Genomic DNA, 20,897 nt, shown 5'->3' on the forward strand with positions numbered 1-20,897 from the left:
CTCCTTTAACTCTATATTAAATTGATTGTGCACCAATAATTTCTAAATTCAGGGAATTATTTAATCAGTATCAAATTGTTTTTGAACTCTTTCTTCTGAGTGTACATTCCTCCCTAGTTCTAGTCTTCCAGATAAGTTGTCCTATTCATATTGAGGGAGCTGTACAAAAGGGACCGGTTGTACCTGAGCCCAAGGGGGAGCAATATTCTTCTGGCAGGTTTGTTAGAGCTGTTGGGGAGCGTTTAAACTAATTTGGCAGGGGGGTAGGAATTGGAGTGAAGGGACTCAGGATAGGATGGATGGTGAAACAGCAAAGATAGCGTGCAGTCAGATTGTCAGGAAGGGCAGGCAGATGATAGGATTAAATTGCTGGTAGCAAATAGAGAACTCGAACTTGATGGCTGTTATATACTGGCCTCTGACCAATAGCTAGGATGTGGACTACAGATTACAATGGGAAATAGAAAAGGCATGTCAAAAAGGCAATGTTATGACAGTCATGGGAGATTTTAACATGCAAGTAGATTGGGAAAAACAGGTTGGTAGTGGATCACAAGAGAGTGAATTTGTTGAATGCCTATGAGATGGGTTTTTAGAGCAGCTTGTCATTGAGCCAACTAAGGGATTGAGTGCATTAAGTAATGTAATGAACCAGAGGTGATTTGGAAGCTTAAGGTAAAGGAACCCTTAGGAGGGAGTGATCACAATACGATACAGTTCAATGAAATTTGATAGGGAGGAAGTAAACTCTGATGTAGCAGTATTTCACTGGAGTAAAGGAAGTTACAGTGGTATGAGAGAGGAGTTGGCCAAAGTAAATCAGAGGGAGCCGCTGGCAGGGATAACAACACAACAGCAATGGCTTGAATTTCTGGGAAAAATGAGGAAACTGCAGAATTCCAAAAACAAAGAAATACTCAAATGGCAAAATAGTGCAAACATGGCTGACAAGGGAAGTCAAAGCTAATGTAAAATCAAAAGAGAGGGCATACAACAAAACAAAAAGAGAGATGAGAGTGGATATAGGACCACTAGAAAATGAGGCTGGAGAATTAATAACAGGAGACAAGAAGATGGCAGATGAATTAAATGAGTATTTTGCATCAGTCTTCACTGTGGAAGACACTAGCAGTGTGTCAGGTGTTAACAGGTGTGAGGGAAGAGAAGTGAGTATAGTTACTACTAACAGGGAGATGGTGCTCAAAAAGCTGGAAGACTAGCTGGAAGTCACCCAGATCAGATGAACTGCACCCTAAGGTTCTGAAAGAGGCAGTGGTAGAGATTGTGGAGGCATTAGGAATGATCTTTCAAGAATCATTGGACTCTGGCAAGGTTCTGGAGGACTGAAAAATTGCAAATGTCACTCCTTTAAGAAAGGAAATTAAGGAAATTATAGACCAGTTAGCCTAATCTCAGTGGTTGGGAAGATGTTGGAGTCAATTGTTGAGGATGAGGTGATGAAGTACTTGGTGACACAGGACAGCATGGTTTCCTTAAGGGAAAATCTTGCCTGACAAACCTCTTGGAATTCTTTGAGAAGATTACACGTAGGACGGATAAAGGGGATGTAATAGATGTTGTATATTTTCCAGAAGGCCTTTGACAGGATGCCACACATGAGGCTGCTTACTAAGTTAAGAGCTTGTGGTTTTACAGCAGAATTACATGTTGGAGCATTCACTAAGTGGAAAGTGGGAATAAAAGGATCCTTTTCTGGCTGGCTGTCAGTCACCAGTGGTGTTCCGCAGGGGTTGGTGTTGGGACTGCTTTTTTATGCTGTGTATCAATGATTCAGATGATGGAATAGATGGCTTTGTTGCCAAGTTTGCAGATGATACTGTTACGAATGTGACGCGACTCTGAGGGGCCGAAGGGTACAAAGTCGCCCCCTCCTTATTGAGAATCGCAAGATCGCTATTAATTCGGGTCTGGGACCCAGGAAATGAGAGAGAGACACGCAGAATCCACAAGGTTTGGAATGTGTCCTGGCCTCAGCGAAACGGAACCGCTGATAACGGCCATTGTCTCTTGGAGACAGAATTGTGTATTGAGTACTGTACTATTCATTGAAACCCCTCAGGGGACGACCAGAGTGGGCTGGTTGAGGGATTGCATCATCCCAACATGGTTGACATCTGAGACCCCGTGAGTAAGGATAAAAGAGGGTCTGGGGAACAACCCCTTCAGACGCACCAGGAGAAACGCTAGAAATCCCGTGACAGTGTTTAATAGTGACAGCCGGTGGGGGGCTCGTGTGCGTCCTCCCTTGCCTGGGTTGGCGGGCTCACCATGGAAGAACGGCTTAGCTAAAGGAGAGGCCACAAGTGAACGGCCACACCAACGGGACTCCTGACGGATCAAAATCATAAAAGGAAAAGCCGGCAAGTTTTTCTCAAAATCTCTCTCTCTCTCCAACCATTGCAACACAGCGGTCCCCAAAGGCTGAGCCTGCATGAACTGAGTGAACTTTATATTTCCATCGGACAATACATTATCCCCTGGACAACGATAGAGCTTATTTCTTATTGATTATTATTATACCCGCACTTTAGATTTAGTATTGATGACGTATATTATCTGTGTGTTTGCATTGATATTATTTTTGTATATTTCTATCAATAAATACTGTTAAAAATAGTACCATCAGACTTCAACAGATCTCTCTATCTTTGCTGGTAAGTGACCCAGTTACGGGGTTCATAACAATACGAAGATTGATGGAGGGGCAAGTAGTGTTGAGGAAACAGGAAGGTTGCAGAAGGATTTAGATAGAATAGGAGAATGGGCAAGAAAGTGGCAAATGAAATACAATGTTGGAAAATGTATGGTCATGCATATTGCTTGAAGAAATAAATGTGCAGACTGTTTCTAAAAGGGGAGAAAATCCAAAAATCTGAGATGCAAAGGGACTTGGGAGTCCTTGTGCAGAACACCCTAAAGGCTAACTTGCCGATTGAGTCGGTGGTGAGGAAGGCAAATGCAATGTTAGCATTCATTTCAAGAAGTCCAGAATATAAGAGCAGGGATGTGATACCAAGCCTTTACAAGGCACTGGTGAGGCCTCACCTTGAACAGTTTTGGGCTCCTTATTTAAGAAAAGATGTGCTGGCATTGGAGAGGGTTCAGAGGAAGTTCACAAGGATGATTTCAGGAATGTAAGGGTTATCATATGAGGAACTTCGATGGTTCAGGGACCGCACTCACTGGAATTTAGAGGGGGGGGGGAACCTCATTGAAACCTTTCAAATGTTGAAAGGTTTAGAGAGAATAAATGTGGACAGGACATTTCCCATCTGGGGGAGTCTAGGACAAGAGGGTACAGCCTCAGGATAGGTGGGGAATCCATTTAAAGCAGAGATGCATAGTAATTTCTTTAGGCAGAGGGTGGTGAATTTGTGGAATTTGTTACCACAGGTAACTGTGGTGGCCAGGTTGTTGGATGTATTAAATGTGGAGATTGATAGGTTCTTGATTGGATACGGCATCAAAAGTTACGGGGGGGGGGGGAGGCTGGGGTCTGGGGCTGAGGAGGAGAAAAAAAGGATCAGCCATGATTGAATGGTGGAGCAGAGTCAATGGGCCAAACTGCCTAATTATGCACTATGTCTTATTACAGTAAGTCTGTAAGGACTTGTAATGTACATTCTCCCCACGTCCGCATCGGTTTCCTCCCGTATCCTCCCACATTCCAAAGATGTATGGGTTAGTAGGTTAATTGGTCACATGAGTGTATCTGGGCAGGGCGGGCTCATTGGCAAGAAGGGCCATTACCATGTTGTATCACCAAATAAAATTAAGTATTTGAATAAATCCACCATCCAGAAGTCCTGATGGCTTAACAGCTTGTTCACCAGGCAGTGCCTCCTGCGCTCCCTGTCTGCTCACCAGGATCCTAATTGCCATGGTCCTATTAAACCTGTTTCACTGAAACATTCATTGTAATATCGTGTAACAGGTAAAGAAGAGATTTAAAAGTGTGTAGTATTCAATAATTCGATAACCCTGCCAGACTGATGCTGCTAGTGTCCCAAGCATGTTGGATTATGACAGTCCATTGCACTTCACTTGGTCTTTCTACTCTGATCACTTACATGAGGCTGACAATTTCTGATCATCATCTTAAATAAAATCAGAAGATACTGGAAACATCCAGCATATCAGGACACATCTACAAATAAATTTCAGCTTGGAGACACATATGACTGCAGATACTAGAAACTGGAGCAGGGAAAAGAAGATCTGCTAGAGGAACTGTATCTGTGAAGGGAAATGGACCGTCAACATTTCAGGTCAAAACCATGCATCGGGACTTAATCTTTGATCAGACTGGGGAAAGTTTTGAATTGAATTGACTTTATTTCTTAAATCCTTTACATACATGAGTAAAAATCATTATGTTACGTCTCAGTCTAAATCTGCAATCATAGTTATTTATAACAAATAGAACAGTCGATGTAACATGGAAATACACTCCAATCAGCATGCATTAATCAGTCTGATGGCCTGGTGGAAGAAGCCTGTTGGTCCCGGCTTTTATGCTGTAGTACCATTTCCCAGATGGTACCAATTGGAATACTGTGCTTGGGGTGACTCAGGACCCCAATGATCCTTCGGGCCTTTTTTACACACCAGTCTGTGTCAATGTCCTGAATCATGGAAAGTTCACATAAACAGGTGCATTGGGCTGTCCGCACCACTCTCTGCAGAGTCCTGTGATTAAGTGAGGAACAGTTCCCATACCAGGCAGTGATGCAGCCAGTCAGGATGCTCTCAGTTGTGCCCCTGTAGAAAGTTAACATAGGAATATAGAAAACCTACAGCACAATACAGGCCCTTTGGCCCACAAAGTTGTGCCCAACATGTCCCTACTTTAGAAGTTACTTCTTAGGATTTGGGGGCCCATATCAAACTTCCACAACCATCTGAGGTGAAAGAGGCGCTGTTGTGTACAGACCAATGAAGTCCTCGGTGATGTGGATGCCGGGGAACTTAAATCTGTTTAACCTCTCAACCCCAGGTCCAATAATGTCAATAGAGGTTAGTCCGTCTCCATTCTTCCTGTAATCTACAACCCGCTCCTTTGTTTTTGAGACACTGAGGGAGAGGTTGTTTTGCTTGACATCACTGTGTCAGGGGTGGCTTGTTCTTTGCAGGCCACCTCATTATTGTTTGCGATTAGGCCAATTAATGTAGTGTCATTGAAAGATATAAATTAAATAGGTTTTAAGCTGCAAAGAAGGGGGGAAAGGGTGGAGAGAAAAAGGAAGATGATAGGAGCAGCAGTCCCCTTGACAGTCCTCTAAGTTTGCTTGCAACATTGTGAGCAACACACACAAAATACTGGAGAAACTCAGGTCAGGCAGCATCTGTAGAAAAAAAGTACAGTTGGCCTGAAACGTCGACTGTACTCTTTCCCATAGATACTGCTTGGCCTGTGATGCACCATCAATAACTCACTCTGAGACGAAAGAAACGAGGTATCGGTTTTTATTGACTGGAAGAATGAACAACACTACATCCTGGGGAATGAGGCTGGGCATCAGGCCTCAGTCGCTTTATACAGGGGTCTGTGGGAGGAGCCACAGGAGCAGTCCAGACAGGTATATGTAGTTCACCACAGCCTGCTGAGTTCCTCCAACATTTTGTGTGTGTTGCTCGGATTTCCAGCATCTGCAGATTTTCTCTTGCTTGCGACATTGTGATAAGGGTTTTGGAGAAATCCTTCCTTTTGTTCCCTCTGAACAGGGGACGCAGTTAAGAATAAAACTATTGGTTGGACTGTGTTCACAAATAGGCCAGACGAAGGGTAGCAATGCTGAAGAGGTCTAGTTACCCAGATCGACCGATTTTATGTATTTTCCAACAAGAACAAAATCGACGTCTATAAAAATGGAACCAGTTCATAACTCGGGGACTGTCTATGACTCGTTGTCACCTCCATCGACCACTGTCCATAGAAACTAAACGTGGGTACGGGACCCCAACTTCTCTCCAAACTATCAGCTGATTCTCTCGGGCCACAACAGATCCGCCCCCCACCGGCGGACCCGAAACCGTAGCCCGGGAGAGTCTGGCAGGTCGGAAGGTTTAGCGGTCGGACCAGGCTCAGGCACGTGTGTCGCCCTTGACAACAGAGACGGCAATGGTGGGGAAAGCGAAGCGGGCTCGGTTCAGGTTGCATCCTGCTGCCGTGAAGTTGACGGGGTCGGCGAAGGCGGAGAGTGAGCCTCCCCGAGATTCCTCTCTGTCTTGGCCACCGCTTCCACTCCCCGCGGCTGTCAGAAGTCAGCTGAAGGAGGTGAGTGATGGCAGGGAGGCAGCTCCGGCCCAAACCGGACGAGACGCCGGCAGATTGTGAGCTGCTCTCGGGAAAGTTCCCTTCAACTTCACTGACCTAACTCTCTCCTGTTCGTCGCTCAGGATGCCGATCACTTGTCGACTTCGATCTTCGCTGGTACCAAGATCGATCCGAAGTTGCTGGTTAGAAAACTGGATGATGAAGACTGCAAGACCGTGGCATCCAGTAAAAAAGGTAAGGTTAAAACGCCCGAGTTTGTACCGTGATGTTGGAATTGCATCGATCTTCACAAACCATTGCAACACTTTTCGTGGATCGAGCCACGATTGTATGTCGAGGTTGCCAGGGAATTTTCATCAGTACTTCCTGAAAAATTAGGTTGGGAATAACTTTCAATTGCTTTTTCAAGCTTGCTTATGTGCTTTCACAGCCTGGAAAATTAGACTGAATAATTCAGTCTGTTTCATGCCTGTTCAATGAGTAACTCAGCAATTTGGCTGTTCCATACTTTTTAGTTGGGAAGCAGCATTTTTGGCTAAATCGGTTTTCATGGTTTAAAGTGGCAGTCCTAAGACTCTGAACACATGCTCACTCCCCCATTCTGAGCAATTATTGCTTTCAGTTACATTGTTGTCTGTGAATTTAATTTTGAATCCGGATTACTTGATATTTATTTTTCAACACAAAGCACAATGACCAAACGCACTTTGGTCTAGGCACAACTTTATTGTAAGAGTTTATTTATGTCTTGTTTTCCTGTGCAAATATTTGTGAATCAGATTAATGCCAGCTGATTCTACAAACTTTTATGCTTGTTTATCTGAATAATAACGTTTACATGAGAGTGGCTGTTGTATGGAGGATCACAAAGGAAACTTGTTCTTCACATAAAATGAAGAAAATTGATTTTGAAACAGCAGGGTTAATACACCATCATTCATTCTCTTTTTACTGAATTATTTGAAGTCTATGAGCTGGGCATAAGGAAGTAAATTCTTTTCAAGTGGCTAAAACTTTCAACTGGGTTAAACCACATTTGGAACATTGGGGGTGTAGTGGAAAGTGAGGAAGGTTATCAAAGCTTGCAGGATCTGGACAACTGGGAAAATGTGCTGAGAAACGGTAGATGGAAGTTAATGCAGACAACTGTGAGGTGTTGCACTGCAGAAGGACAGAGCAGAGTAGGTCTTGCATGGTGAGCAGTAAGGCACTGAGGAGTGTGGTAGAACAGCGGGTCTCGGAAAACAGACATAACTTCAAAGTGTGGATAGGTTTGTAAAGAGAGCTTTTGCCACATTGGCCTTTGTAAGTCAAAATATTGAGCAGAGGAGTTGTGGTCTTATGTTGAAGTTGTATAAAATATTGGTGAAACCTGATTTTGAGTATTGTGCGCAGTTCTGGTTATCTATCTACAGGAAAAATGTCAATAAGATGGAAAGAGTACAGAGAAAATCTATAAGGATGTTGCCAGGCATTGAGGGCCGGAGTGAAAGGGAAAGATTGAATAGATTAGGACTATTCCCTGGAGTATAGGAGAATGAGGGAAGATTTGATAGAGGTATACAAAATTATGAGGGATATAAATAAGGTAGATGAGGGTCGGAGAGACTAGAACTAGACATCATGGATTAAGGATGAAAGATGAAATGTTTAAGGAGAACATGAGGGAGAGCTTCATTCAGGGTGGTGAGAGTGTCAGTGGAAGTGGTGGATGCAGATTCAATTTCAGTAATAAACCAAATCTTGAATACGTTCAAAATACATTTATTATCAAAGTAAGTATAGTGTATGCAACCTTGAGATTTGTTTCCTTACAGACAGCCACGAAATAGAGAAACCCAATAGAACCCATTAAAAGACAGTCAAACACTCAATGTGCAAAACAAAAGAGCTAATTGTGCAAACAATAAAAAGTTTGCAAATAACATTCAGAACTAAAGTTCATGGTAATGAGTTCAGAGCCACAAAGACAGTCATCACTGCAGCCTGTACGTGGATGGGAGGGATATGGAGGGTGTAATGTACTGTGTGAGTATCCGTAGGTCAGTGTGCATATGACATCAGAACAGAACGGTGGTTAAGGAAAATGGAAGTCTGTTGAATAAATGTGGTTGTTCAATATACTGCGGTGTCCGAGTCACATCAATACTACATGGTGTCAGAAGTAATTGTGAAAAAAAAGGAGTGAAAGATGTCACTGTTACAGCCACCGTCAAGTTTAAGACTACGAGGTAATCTTGCTGTGATCTGGAAAATATGGATCCTGCAGTTTGAGCTGTTTTGCATCGCTAGCGGCGTAGCTGAAAAGACGGAGAAAGTGCAGTGTGCTACGTTTCTGCATGTGCCGGGGGCAGAGGCAGTAAAGGTTTGCAACACGTTTGTCTTCCAAGATGATGAGCAAGATAAAATTGAAGTGTTGAAGAAAAAGTTTCAAGATTACTGCGAACCGAGAAAAAACCTACCGTACGTCGGACACAAGGGCTCAAGGACCGACAGAGACCATAGACGCATATGTAACAGATTTGAAGAACAAGGCAAAAAACTGTGAGTTCAGACAATTGCATGATTCTTTAATATGCAACAGAGGATTGTATGCAGCATACGAGATGATCAAGTGAGAGAGGCGGAGCTTACATTAGAAAAGGCGATTGATGTTTGCCGTGCCAGCGAGGTCATGTCAAGTCAGGTTAAAGTGCTTAATGAAGAGGTTGATGTGCACAAAATAAAAACTGAAAACTGACAAGAGTAGGACAAAGCCAGCTCCACAGGATGATCAAAAGGAAGTTAATTGCAACAGATGTGGTTATGTACATGGATACAGGAAATGTCCAGCCTTTGGTAAGACCTGCAAATTATGCAGGAAAAAAATCACTTTGCAAAGATGTGCAAATCGCAGGGGCACGCAAGGAAAATGCATGCTGTGGAACAGAGTGAGGGCAACAGTGACATGTTCATTGGCACAATTGAAGTGGAACAGGATGTATGCATCAAGAATATTGACAATGCAGAGGGAGGATGAAGATGATTGGACTCAAGATCTGATAATAAACAGGAGGAATGTGACATTTAAGCTTGACACTGGGGCAAAGTGCAATGTAATGTCAGCAGAAACATTCATTTCACTGGACATCAGAGGAAGACTGAGAAAATCCACCTGCAAGCTTGTTGCATATTTCGGCCACAAGATGGCGCCATTGGGAAGGAAACACTCATCTGTGTACACAAAGGACAGAAACACAAGATAGAGTTTGAGATAGTACAACAACATGTTACAGCAATACTGGGCAAAGCAACAGGCACAAAGCTAGGCCTGGTGAAGCGAATCTATGGTGTTGAGAAAGAAAATGACATTCTCAAAGACTTTGCTGACTTGTTTTCTGGACTAGGATGTTTACCAGGGAAACACCATATCCAGATTGATCCAACTGTTGCACCAGTCGTGCATGCTCCGAGAAAGATTCCAGTAGCTCTCAGGGATCGAGTAGTGGAGGAGCTACACAGAATGGAACAGATGGGAGTCATAACAAGACAAGTAGAATCGACCGACTGGGTGAGTAGTATGGTGACAGTGGTTACAGAAAAAAAGATGAGTATTTGCATGGATTCACAAGATCTCAACTAAGCCATCAAAAGAGAGCACTATCCGCTGCTCACGGTTGAAGAGGTTGTCTCCCGCATGCCTAATGCGAAATACTTTTCAGTATTAGATGCAAATCAAGGTTTCTGGCAGATCAAGCTGGATGAGGAAAGTTCCAAATTAGGCACTTTCAACACGCCCATAGTGAGATATCGTTTCCTGTGTATTCCCTTTGGGATTTCTTCTGCATCAGAGGTATTCCAGAGGTCAGTGGCACAAATGATTGAAGGCCTGGACGGAGTGGTCAACACCATTGATGATTTGCTGGTATGGGGTGACACAATTGAGGAACATGATCAGAGACTGAGGAAGCTCCTGGAGACAGCACGTGAGAACAATCTAAAACTGAACAAAAGTAAATGTAGGATCAGAACTACAGAGATCAAATACATAGGTCACGTACTCAGCGCTGATGGGCTAAAACCAGATAATGAAAAGGTCAGGGCTGTGGTACAACTACCACCACCCGAAGATAAGCAAGAACTATTGAGGTTCATGGGCATGATACAGTATCTTGCCAAATTCATTCCCAACTTATTAGAGGTCAGCGCTCCACTTCGAAAGCTACTAGACAACAACACTGAATGGCATTGGGAAGACGAACAAAAGAAAAGTTTTGACGCATTGAAGCAGTTGGTTACCAATGCACCAGCACTCAAGTTCTATGAAGTCAATAAACTGATGTCTGTGGATGCCAGTTCGGAAGGAATAGGAGCTGTTATACTGCAGGATGGGAGGCCTGTGGAATGGAGCACGAGCACTTACGGACTGTCAACGCTGATATGCTCAAATCGAGGAATTACTTGCCATAGTTTATGGGTGTGAGAAGTTCCACCAATATGTGTATGGCAAAGAAATCCAGGTTGAGAGTGATCACAAACCACTTGAGAGCATCTTCAAAAAGCCACTTCACCAAGCTCCTATGAGGCTGCAAATGATGCTTCTCAGGCTACAGAGGTACACTCTCACAGTCACATATAAGCCAGGAAAAGAACTGTACATCGCTGATGCTTTGAGTCGTGCTTACCTCAAAGAGCAAAAGGAAGAGTTGCTAGGAAGAGAGCTGGAGGTCAACTGGATTACACCTCAGCTACCTATCTCTGAGGAGAAGTTGAACATGTTCAGGAAAGCGACTGCAGATGATCCTGAAATGCAAATGTTAAGAGACATGACAATGAAAGGATGGCCAACAGAAAGAAAAGATGTTTCAAAAGAAATGCAGAAATACTGGACATTTAAAGAGGAAATCAGCTATGCACCAGGACTAATGTTCAAAGCGGCAAAACTCGTCGTACCAAAACAAATGAGACAGGAAATGCTCAACAGAATTCATGAGTCACACCTGGGGATAGTGAAATGTAAAAAAAGAGCAAGGGACATTCTCTATTGGCCAGGTATGTCAACTCAGATAGAGGACATTGTGTCTCAGTGTGCTGTCTGTAATGAAAACAAAAACAGCAATCCAAGAGAGCCTTTGCTTCCCTATCCACTACCAGGAAGACCATGGGAGAAGCTTGGCACAGATCTCTTTCACTACAATGGTGCAGAATATCTGCTTTGTGTGGACTACTATTCAAAATATCCGGAGATCACCAAGTTAAGTGACACTTCCAGTCAAGGTGTCATTACCGCAATGAAGTCGACATTCTCAAGGCATGGTATTCAAGATATTGTCATTAGTGACAATGGTCCACAATCCGCCAGTGGTGAGTTTAGAGGGTTCTCAGAAAGCTGGGAATTTCAACATGTTACTTCCAGTTCTGGGCACGCTCAGTTTAATGGACAAGCAGAGAGAACTGTACAAACTGTGAAGAACATGCTCAAGAAGGCACAGAGCAGCAACGGTGACCCTTACATTGCTCTGTTTGAATACCACAACACACCGATTGAGGGTGTGGGGTTCTCTCCTGCACAGCTGTTGATGGGATGTCGTCTGAAGTCCAAACTGCCAACATCCACAACTCTACTGACTCCTGAAGGTAATGCTCAAGTACATGACAAGCAAATAAAGCAAAAGAGCTACTATGACAGACATACAGGACAGTTGCCAGATCTGCATACAGGTGAAAATGTCAGAATACAGAGAGGAGACACTTGGCAGCCAGCTGTGGTTGTGAACAGGCATCAGCAACCAAAATCCTTCATAGTTCGCACGCCGGATGGAAGAGTCTACAGGAGGATCAGGAAGCATCTGCTGAAGACAGGCGAGAGGGAGTTTCCACATACAGGTGCACAGGACATTTCCACAGATACAGATATGGAAACAAACGACACCAAGAGTGAGGGGCGCGACGAAACAGGTGAAGGTTCAGCGCAGGCTGACAGAGGTGGAAATGCAGACCGCAAAGTCACAGAGGTCACTCGAGAGACTGACACTGATGAAGGACAAGCACAGTCACAGTTGTATCACACACGGTCTGGGAGACAAGTCAAACTTCCAGCGAGATACAGAGACTAGATCTACCTATCACACAGTTTGAGGTGAAGTCACACATGTTATATGTTTTCCAAGGTGTGAAATAAAAGGTTTATTAGTCTATGTTAGTAAAAGAAAATATACTGCTGTTACTATTGTAAGATACAGTGCAGAACACAGTATAAGAAGTTAAGATTTTTTTTTGTTTAATGTTGCAATATAAGAAAGGCATTGTTTTGATAATTCACAGTTTGGTAAAAAAAAATCTTGAGAAGGGGGATGTAATGTACTGTGTGAGTATCCGTAGGTCAGTGTGCATATGACGTCAGAACAGAACGGTGGTTAAGGAAAATGGAAGTCTGTTGAATAAACATGGTTGTTCAATATACTGCGGTGTCTGAGTTACATCAATACTACAGAGGGCTATTGTTTAGGTGCAGGTTGATGGGACTAAAAAGAATAATAGTTTGGCACAGACTAGATAGGCCAAAGGGCCTTTTTCAGTGCTGTAGTGTTCTATGACTTAAACCAGTTAAACATTTCAACCAAAGTCTGCAGTGCCTTAACCAATTGAATTGTGCCTGCAATTTATTTTGTCTTTGTATTTAAAGGTACAAAGAATGAGCAAGAAAAGAAAGCACAATTAGAGTTGAAATAAACAGCTTATCAAAGTCGCAAACACAAGGAAATCTGCAGATGCTGGAAATTCAAGCAACACACAGAAAACGCTGGTGGAACGCAGCAGGCCAGGCAGCATCAAAAGGAAGAAGTGCAGTTGATGTATCGGGCCGAAACCCTTCATCAGTCCTGACGAAGGGTCTCGGCCCGATACGTAAACTGTACTTCTTCCTATAGATGCTGCCTGGTCTGCTGTGTTCGACCAGCATTTTGTGTGTGTTGCTTATTAAGGCAATAGATTAGAACTGCAGAAGTAAGATGATTAATTTCCGGGGCAAGTATACAATAGATTAACTTTTCAAGAGAAAATACTCTGCTTTCTTTGTTGCTTATTCCCTGTTCGCCCCCCCCCCCCCAACCCATTCCATAATTGAAGTGGTAGACAATATATTAAAAAAAATCACTTAAATTCATTGCATTTCAGAACCAGAAACAGAATCAGGTATTAACAAATTTCAAGTGATATGTGTCATGAAATTTGTTAACTTAGCAGCAGCAGTTCAATGCAATACATAATGCAGGAGAAAAAAAAAACAAAATAAAATAATAATAAACAAATAAGTAAATCAATTACAGAATATGTATATTGAATAGATTAAAAATCATGCAAAAACAGAAAAAATATATATTGAAAAAGTGAGGTAGTGTCCAAGGGTTCAATATCCATTTAGAAATCAGATGGCAGAGGGGAAGAAGCTGTTCCTGAATGTGTGCCTTCAGACTTCTATACCTCCTACCTGATGGTAACAGTGAGAAAAGGGCATGCCCTGGATGCTGGAGGTCCTTAATAATGGACGCTGCCTTTCTGAGACACCCCTTCCTGAAGATGTCCTGGGTAGTTTGTAGGCTGGTACCTAAGATAGAGCTGACTAAGTTTACAACCTTCTGCAGCTTCTTTCAGTCCTGTGCAGTAGCCTGGTACCAGATAGTGATGCCCCATTCCTGATGAAGGGTCTTGGCCTGAAACGCTGGCTACTCTTTTCTCACGGACGCTGCCTGACCTGCTGAGTTCTTCCAGTGTTGTGTACGTATTCAGTGATGCAGCCTGTCAGAGTGCTCTCCACGGTACATCTATAGAAGTTTTTGAGTGTATTTGTTGACGCACCAAATTGATATATTGGGACCAGGCTAGATCCTCAGAGATCTTGACACCCAGGAACTTGAAATTGCTCACTCTCTCCACTTCTGATCCTTCTATGAGGATTGGTATGTGTTCCTTCGTCTTGCTCTTCTGGAAGTCCACAATCAGCTCTTTTGTCTTACTGAGGATGAGTGCCAGGTTGTTGCTGTGACATCCACTCCACTAGTTGGCATATTTCGTTCCTGTACGTCTTCTCGTCACCACCTGAGATTCAAACAAAGCTTTGGCTGAATCGTCAGCAAATTTATAGATGGTATTTGAGCTGTGCCTAGCCACACAGTCATGTGTATATAGAGAGTAGAGCAGTGGGCTAAGCACACACCCCTGAGGTGTGCCAGTGTTGGTTGTCAACGAAGAGGATATGTTATCACCAATTCACATAGATTGTGATCTTCTGGTTAGGAAGTCGAGGATCCAATTGCAGGGGGAGGAACAGAGGCCCAGGTTCTGCAACTTCTCTTTTTTTAAATTATTATTTATTTATTAATTTTTTAGAAATTACAAAGAAAAAATGTGATAATAAAATAGTAAGAAAAATAATATTGACCCTCCCCCCTCCCCTTAACCTTCCCCCCCTTAACCCTTATCTAAAGAAAGAAAAAAAGGAAAGAAGAGAAAAATTGCCTGGATATCGGAGGATCCCCACATGCTCCATGGAGTTCAAAATAATTTTGATATTTATTTTTACTTTCCCCAATTACTTTATAATTTTATCTTCAAAGGACCTATGTATTTAATACTATCTTTTATAAGTATGGGAACCAAATTTTCAAAAATATATCATATACATTTCTTAGATTATATGTAATTTTTTCAAGTGGAATACAACTTGGAATAACTTCATTATTCCAACGATCCATAGTTAAATATAAATCAGATTTCCAACTAACTGCGATAATTTTTTTGGCTACTGCCAATGCAATTTTTATAAATTTTTTCTGATACTTAGTCAATTTAAGTTTCAGTATTGTCCCTTCAATGTCTCCTAATAAAAATAATAGTGGACTATGTGGGAGTTGTACTCCAGTAATTTGTTCCAATAAAAGTCTTAAATTTATCCAAAATGGTTGAATTTCAAAACAAGACCAAGTAGAATGTAAAAAAGTACCAATTTCTTGATTACATCGAAAACATTGGTCAGACATATTTGAATTTAATCTATTTATTTTCTGTGGTGTTATATATAATTGATGTAAAAATTATATTGTATTAATCTTAAGTCGAACATTTATTGTATTTCTCATACTATCAGAACATAATCTTGACCAGTTTTTTCCATCAATTTTAACATTCAAATCAAATTCCCATTTTTGTCTTGATTTATGAATTCCTAATTTAATTGTCTGTTTTTGAATCACATTATACATACAAGATGTAAATTTTTTAATTTTTCCTTTCTGAATTAATATTTCTATTTCACTAGGTTTTGGTATCAACATTGTTTGACCCAGCTTTTCTCGTAAATAGGCTTTTAATTGAAAATAACAGAAAAGAGTGTTATTTGATATTTTATATTTATTTTTTAATTGATCAAACGACATCAATATACCTCCTTCAAAACAATCACCTATATATTTAATCCCCTTTTGGAACCAATTGTGTAAAAGTTTATTATCCATTGTAAAAGGAATAAGCCTATTTTGAATTAGTTCTTTTTGCTAATAAAGATTTCTTTATCTCATCGTCCATATTTACCTTATTCCATAAATCAATCAAGTGTCTTAATATAGGAGATTCTTTTTTTTCCCGTATCCATTTGGATTCCCATTTATATATAAAATCTTCTGGTATGTTTTCTCCTATCTTATCTAATTCTATTCTAATCCATGCCGGTTTTTCTTCATCAAAAAAAGACGCAATAAATCTAAGTTGATTTGCTTTATAATGATTCTTAAAATTTGGAAGTTGTAACCCTCCTAAATCAAATTTACAGGTCAATTTTTCCAATGATATTCTTGACATCTTTCCTTTCCAAAGAAATTTCCTTACATATTTATTCAGTTCTTGAAAAAACTTCTGAGGTAATTGTATTGGTAAAGTTTGAAATAAATATTGCAATCTAGGAAATATATTCATTTTTACAGCATTAACTCTATCTATTAATGTTATTGGTAACATCATCCATTTATCAAGATCCTCTTTTATTTTTTTTAATAATGGCAAATAATTTTGTTTATATAGATTTTTTACATCATTATCAACTCTAATACCTAAATATTTTATCCCATTTATTGACCATCGAAATTGAGTTGCTAATCAACATTGATTATAATTTCCTTTGGTAAGGGGTAAAATTTCACTTTTATCCCAATTTACTTTATACCCTGATATTTTCCCATATTCTTCCAATCTAAAAGATAATCTTTGCAAAGATTGCAATGGTTTTGTTAAATAAATCAAAACATCATCAGCAAATAAATTAATCTTATATTCTTCTTGATTAACTGTAAAGCCCCCAATATCTGAATCTGTTCTAATTAATTCAGCTAATGGTTCTATTGCCAATACAAATAAAGCAGGTGATAATGGGCAGCCTTGTCTAGTTGACCTCATTAAACAAAATGGTGTTGAAATCTGACCATTTGTAACTACTTTAGCTTGAGGATTAGTATTTAAAGTTTTAATCCATTGTATAAAAGATTTTCCTAACTCATATTTTTCCAATACCTTAAATAAAAAATCCCATTCCAATCTATCAAATGCTTTTTCTGCATCCAAAGCAACTGCCACACTCATTTCCTCTCTTTTTTGTGCCAAATGAATTATACTAAGTAACCGGGTTATATTATCCATTGATTGTCTGTTTTTAATAAAACCTGTTTGATCCATATGTATTAATTTTGGTAAATATTTAGATATTCTATTAGATAAAATTTTTGCTAGTATTTTATAATCTGTATTCAACAAAGAAATAGGCCTATATGATGTTGGTTTTAAAGGATCTCTATCTTTTTTTGGCAATACAGTTATGATCACTGTTAAAAAATATTGTGGGAGTTTATGCATTCTTTCCACTTGGTATATTAATTCCATAAAAGGAGGAATTAATAAATCTTTAAATTTTTTATAAAATTCAGGAGGAAAACCATCTCCTGGGGATTTATTACTCTGAAGTGATCCTAAAGCTTCTTCAACCTCTTTTAATGTAAAGGGCATATCCAATCCTTTCTGTTCTTCCAAATTTAATTTTGGAAAGGTTATTTGTAATAAAAATTTATCTATCTCAGCAATCTTATTTTGTGATTCTGATTGATATAGTTCAGTATAAAATTTTTTTAAAGTTTCATTAATTTCTAAAGGCTTATACGTAACCTTATTTACACTTGTTCTAATTGCATTTATTGTTTTAGAAGCTTGTTCTGTTTTCAACTGCCAAGCAAGAATTTTATGTGATCTTTCACCTAGTTCGTAATATTTCTGTTTAGTTCTCATAATTACTTTTTCTGTACGATATGTCTGGAGTGTATTATATTGTAGATTTTATTAACAAGTTGTCTTCCTTTTTCTTCTGTCATATATCTTTGAGATTCTTTTTCTAACTTTATGATATCTTTTTCCAATTGATCTATTTCTGCTGTGTATTCCTTCTTAATTTTAGATGTATAACTTATAATCTGACCCCTTAAATATGCTTTCATCGCTTCCCATAATACAATTTTATCCTCAACTGAATGTAGATTTGTATCCAAAAAAAATTGAATTTGTTTTTTCATAAAATCACAAAAATCTTGACGTTTTAATAAAATTGAATTAAATCTCCATCTATAGATCGATTCCTCCTTATCCATCATTATCATTGTCATTATCAAGGGGGAATGATCTGACAATATTCTTGCTTTATATAATTCCACACTTTTCACTCTATCTTGAATATTTTTTGGTAATAAAAAAAAATCAATCCTTGAGTAAGTTTTATGTCTATTTGAATAAAATGAATAATCTCTTTCTCTTGGATTAATTTTTCTCCATATATCAATCAGGTTTAAATCTTTCATTAATGATAAAGTTAGTTTTGTTACTTTTGATTTTGTAGCAACTTTAGTTGACCTATCCAAAACTGGATCTAAACAAAAATTAAAATCTCCACCTATTAATATTTTATCATGTGCATCAGCCAAGTTCAAAAAAACTTCTTGTATGAATTTTGCATCATTTTCATTTGGTGCATAAATGTTCATAAAAGTCCATAATTCTGAAAAAATTTGACAATGTATAATCACATATCTCCCCCCAGAATCAATTATTACATTTTGTATTTTAATTGGTAAAGATTTATTAACCAAAATTGCAACTCCTCTCGATTTTGAATTAAATGAAGTTGCAATGACATTTCCAACCCAATCTCTCTTTAATTTCTTATGTTCTGTTTCTGTTAAATGTGTTTCTTGTAAAAAAAGCTATATCTCCTTTCATTTTCTTAATATATGTTAAAACTCTTTTTCTTTTCACAGGTCCATTAATTCCATTAACATTAAAACTTAAAAAATTAAGTAAATTAATCATTCATAATACCTTGGGAACTCTTTAAAATTCTCCATGATGCTATGAGTCTCTCCCCAACCATCCAGGCAAAAAAGAAGAAAAATAACTAATATATAAGAAAAAAAACAAAATACCCCCCCACTAATGTTGCGAATAAAAAGAACACAACATTACCCCCCCCCTCCCATTTTACGGGTCATGGCAATCGCCATGATTGTACACGTGAAACTCGCAGCCATCAATCAGGAGCTCCTCCAGCTCCCCCGCAAAAAGAAAAGAAAATATATTAGTGAAGAAAAAAAAAGAAAATAATTAATGTCTCTACTCCCAATTAATACTCCTCGACTATTTTTTTTCCTTATAAGTGTCCATCAAGTCCAACCTTGTTTCAGTCTTCATCATTAGTCCATTTCATTTCTATAATTCTTTACTCCTCTTCATGGACATCAGGTAATTCTTGTACAAATTTCTCCGCTTTCCGGTAGTCAACGAAAAAACTTCTTTCTTCATTATCCAGGAAAATTATCAATTTTGCTGGGTAGCTCAATAAAAATTTATAGCCCTTTTCCCATAAAGATTTTTTCACTGGATTAAATTCCTTCCGCCTCTTCAAAAGATCATAACTTATGTCTGGATTTAAAAAAACCTCTTTTCCCTTCTATTATCAATGGCCCATTTCTCTTTTTAGCACCTTGAGTAGCTGCCTTCAAGATCATTTCTTTATCTTGGTACCTTAAGCATTTTATCAAAATTGATCTTGGCTTTTGATCTTGTTGAGGTCTTGGTCTTAAAGCTCTGTGTGCTCTTTCAATTTCAATTACTTGACTTCCTTCTTTCATTTCCAAAATTTTCGGAATCCATTCTTGAAAAAATTTTATTGGATTTTCTCCCTCTGTACCTTCCATAAGACCAACAATTTTAATATTATTTCGTCTACTAGAGTTCTCAAGCGCATCCATTTTTTCCAACATCCGTTTTCTTTCTATTGTCCAGGCAAGATTATTGTCTTCTATCTTATCTATTCTTTCAGTGTTTTCTTCCACTTTTACTTCCATCTCTTTAACTTTGTTATCCATCTTCTTTTGTTTTTCCACCACATTATCGAGTGTATTCTGCATCCTTCTTATAGCTTTTAATTCATTCATAATATATATCAGGATATCTTTTATGTCTCCTTTAATCTCTTCCTTCTTTTCCTCTTCTTCTTCCTCTGAATTTCCCAAAGAGTCTGTTTCTGCTTCCGATCCACTTCCAATTTCACTTCCAGCCATGGTTGGGCTTTGTAGATTTGTTAATATCTGTTCATGCATACTTTCGCGCATGCGTTGTTCTTGCCGTTTCTTAGAGACCGCCGACATTGCTGCAACTTCCTGTCCCGCATCATCAGAAGTGCCATGCACTTCGCCGGGAGGAGATCCAACTTGAGTCTGAAGCTTCGCCCAGACGGTTAGGCCTTTTCCCCCGCCGATTTGCGCCGTCTTCGAAGTAGTAGCTTTCTTCTGTTTCGGTTTAGGAGCCATATCAAAAGATAATCCTGAGTTGCTTATAAATAGTTTCTAGTAGATATTTGTTAACTCTTCTTCATTTAAACCCTATTTCATTACTTTTTACGAGGGAGCTGGATTCCCAACGTCTCGACCCTACGTCATCACGTGACGCCCCCCCCCCCCACTTCTCAATCAGGATTATGGGAATGACGGTTTTAAATGCTGAGCTGTAGTTGATGAAAAGCATCCTGACATAGGGGTTTGCTTTGTCCAGGTGGTCTAAAGCCGTGTGGAGAGCTATTGAGATTGCATCTGCCATTGACCTATTGTGGCGATAGGCAAATTGCTGAGGCAGGAGTTAAATCTAGTCATAACCAATCTCTCAAAGCATGTCATCACTGTCGATAGCACTTAACTGCTAGATATTCCAGGTCTAGTGAGCAGAATTGGGACAGCACTGATTTATTTGTACACCAAGAAGAGTTGATCATGAAGCATACTCCTCCACCTCTGCTTTTGAGCGACTCTATAGATCTATCCTGACGGTGTATAGTAAACCTGTTGATCTGAATCGCTGCATCCGGTGTGGAAGGGGTTAACCAGGATTCCATAATACTAAAGGACACACGAAGTCCTAACGTCCCCCTGATTCAGCACCCTAGCTCTGAGTTCATTAATTTTATTCACCAGAGACTGCACGTTTGCCAGCGAGATAGTTGATATAGGGAGTTTCCTTAAATCACTTGTATCCCTGATCT

At 39.6% G+C, this 20,897-nt stretch overlaps 1 protein-coding gene across 1 annotated transcript in view; it reads left to right on the forward strand.

Annotated features, from left to right (window-relative positions):
- Positions 1–6,081: 6,081 nt before the first annotated feature.
- slx9 (SLX9 ribosome biogenesis factor) overlaps positions 6,082–20,897 on the forward strand; it is a 162,534-nt gene continuing 147,718 nt past the window's right edge. Inside the window, exons 1-2 of the mRNA XM_073046632.1 lie at positions 6,082–6,298; positions 6,421–6,532. Of these exons, the coding sequence (XP_072902733.1) occupies positions 6,143–6,298; positions 6,421–6,532 (268 nt within the window). The 5' untranslated portion in view covers positions 6,082–6,142. The remainder of the gene's footprint in view (positions 6,299–6,420; positions 6,533–20,897) is intronic.

Source organism: Hemitrygon akajei, chromosome 5 (genome assembly GCF_048418815.1).
Source record: "Hemitrygon akajei chromosome 5, sHemAka1.3, whole genome shotgun sequence".
Taxonomy (NCBI): domain Eukaryota; kingdom Metazoa; phylum Chordata; class Chondrichthyes; order Myliobatiformes; family Dasyatidae; genus Hemitrygon; species Hemitrygon akajei.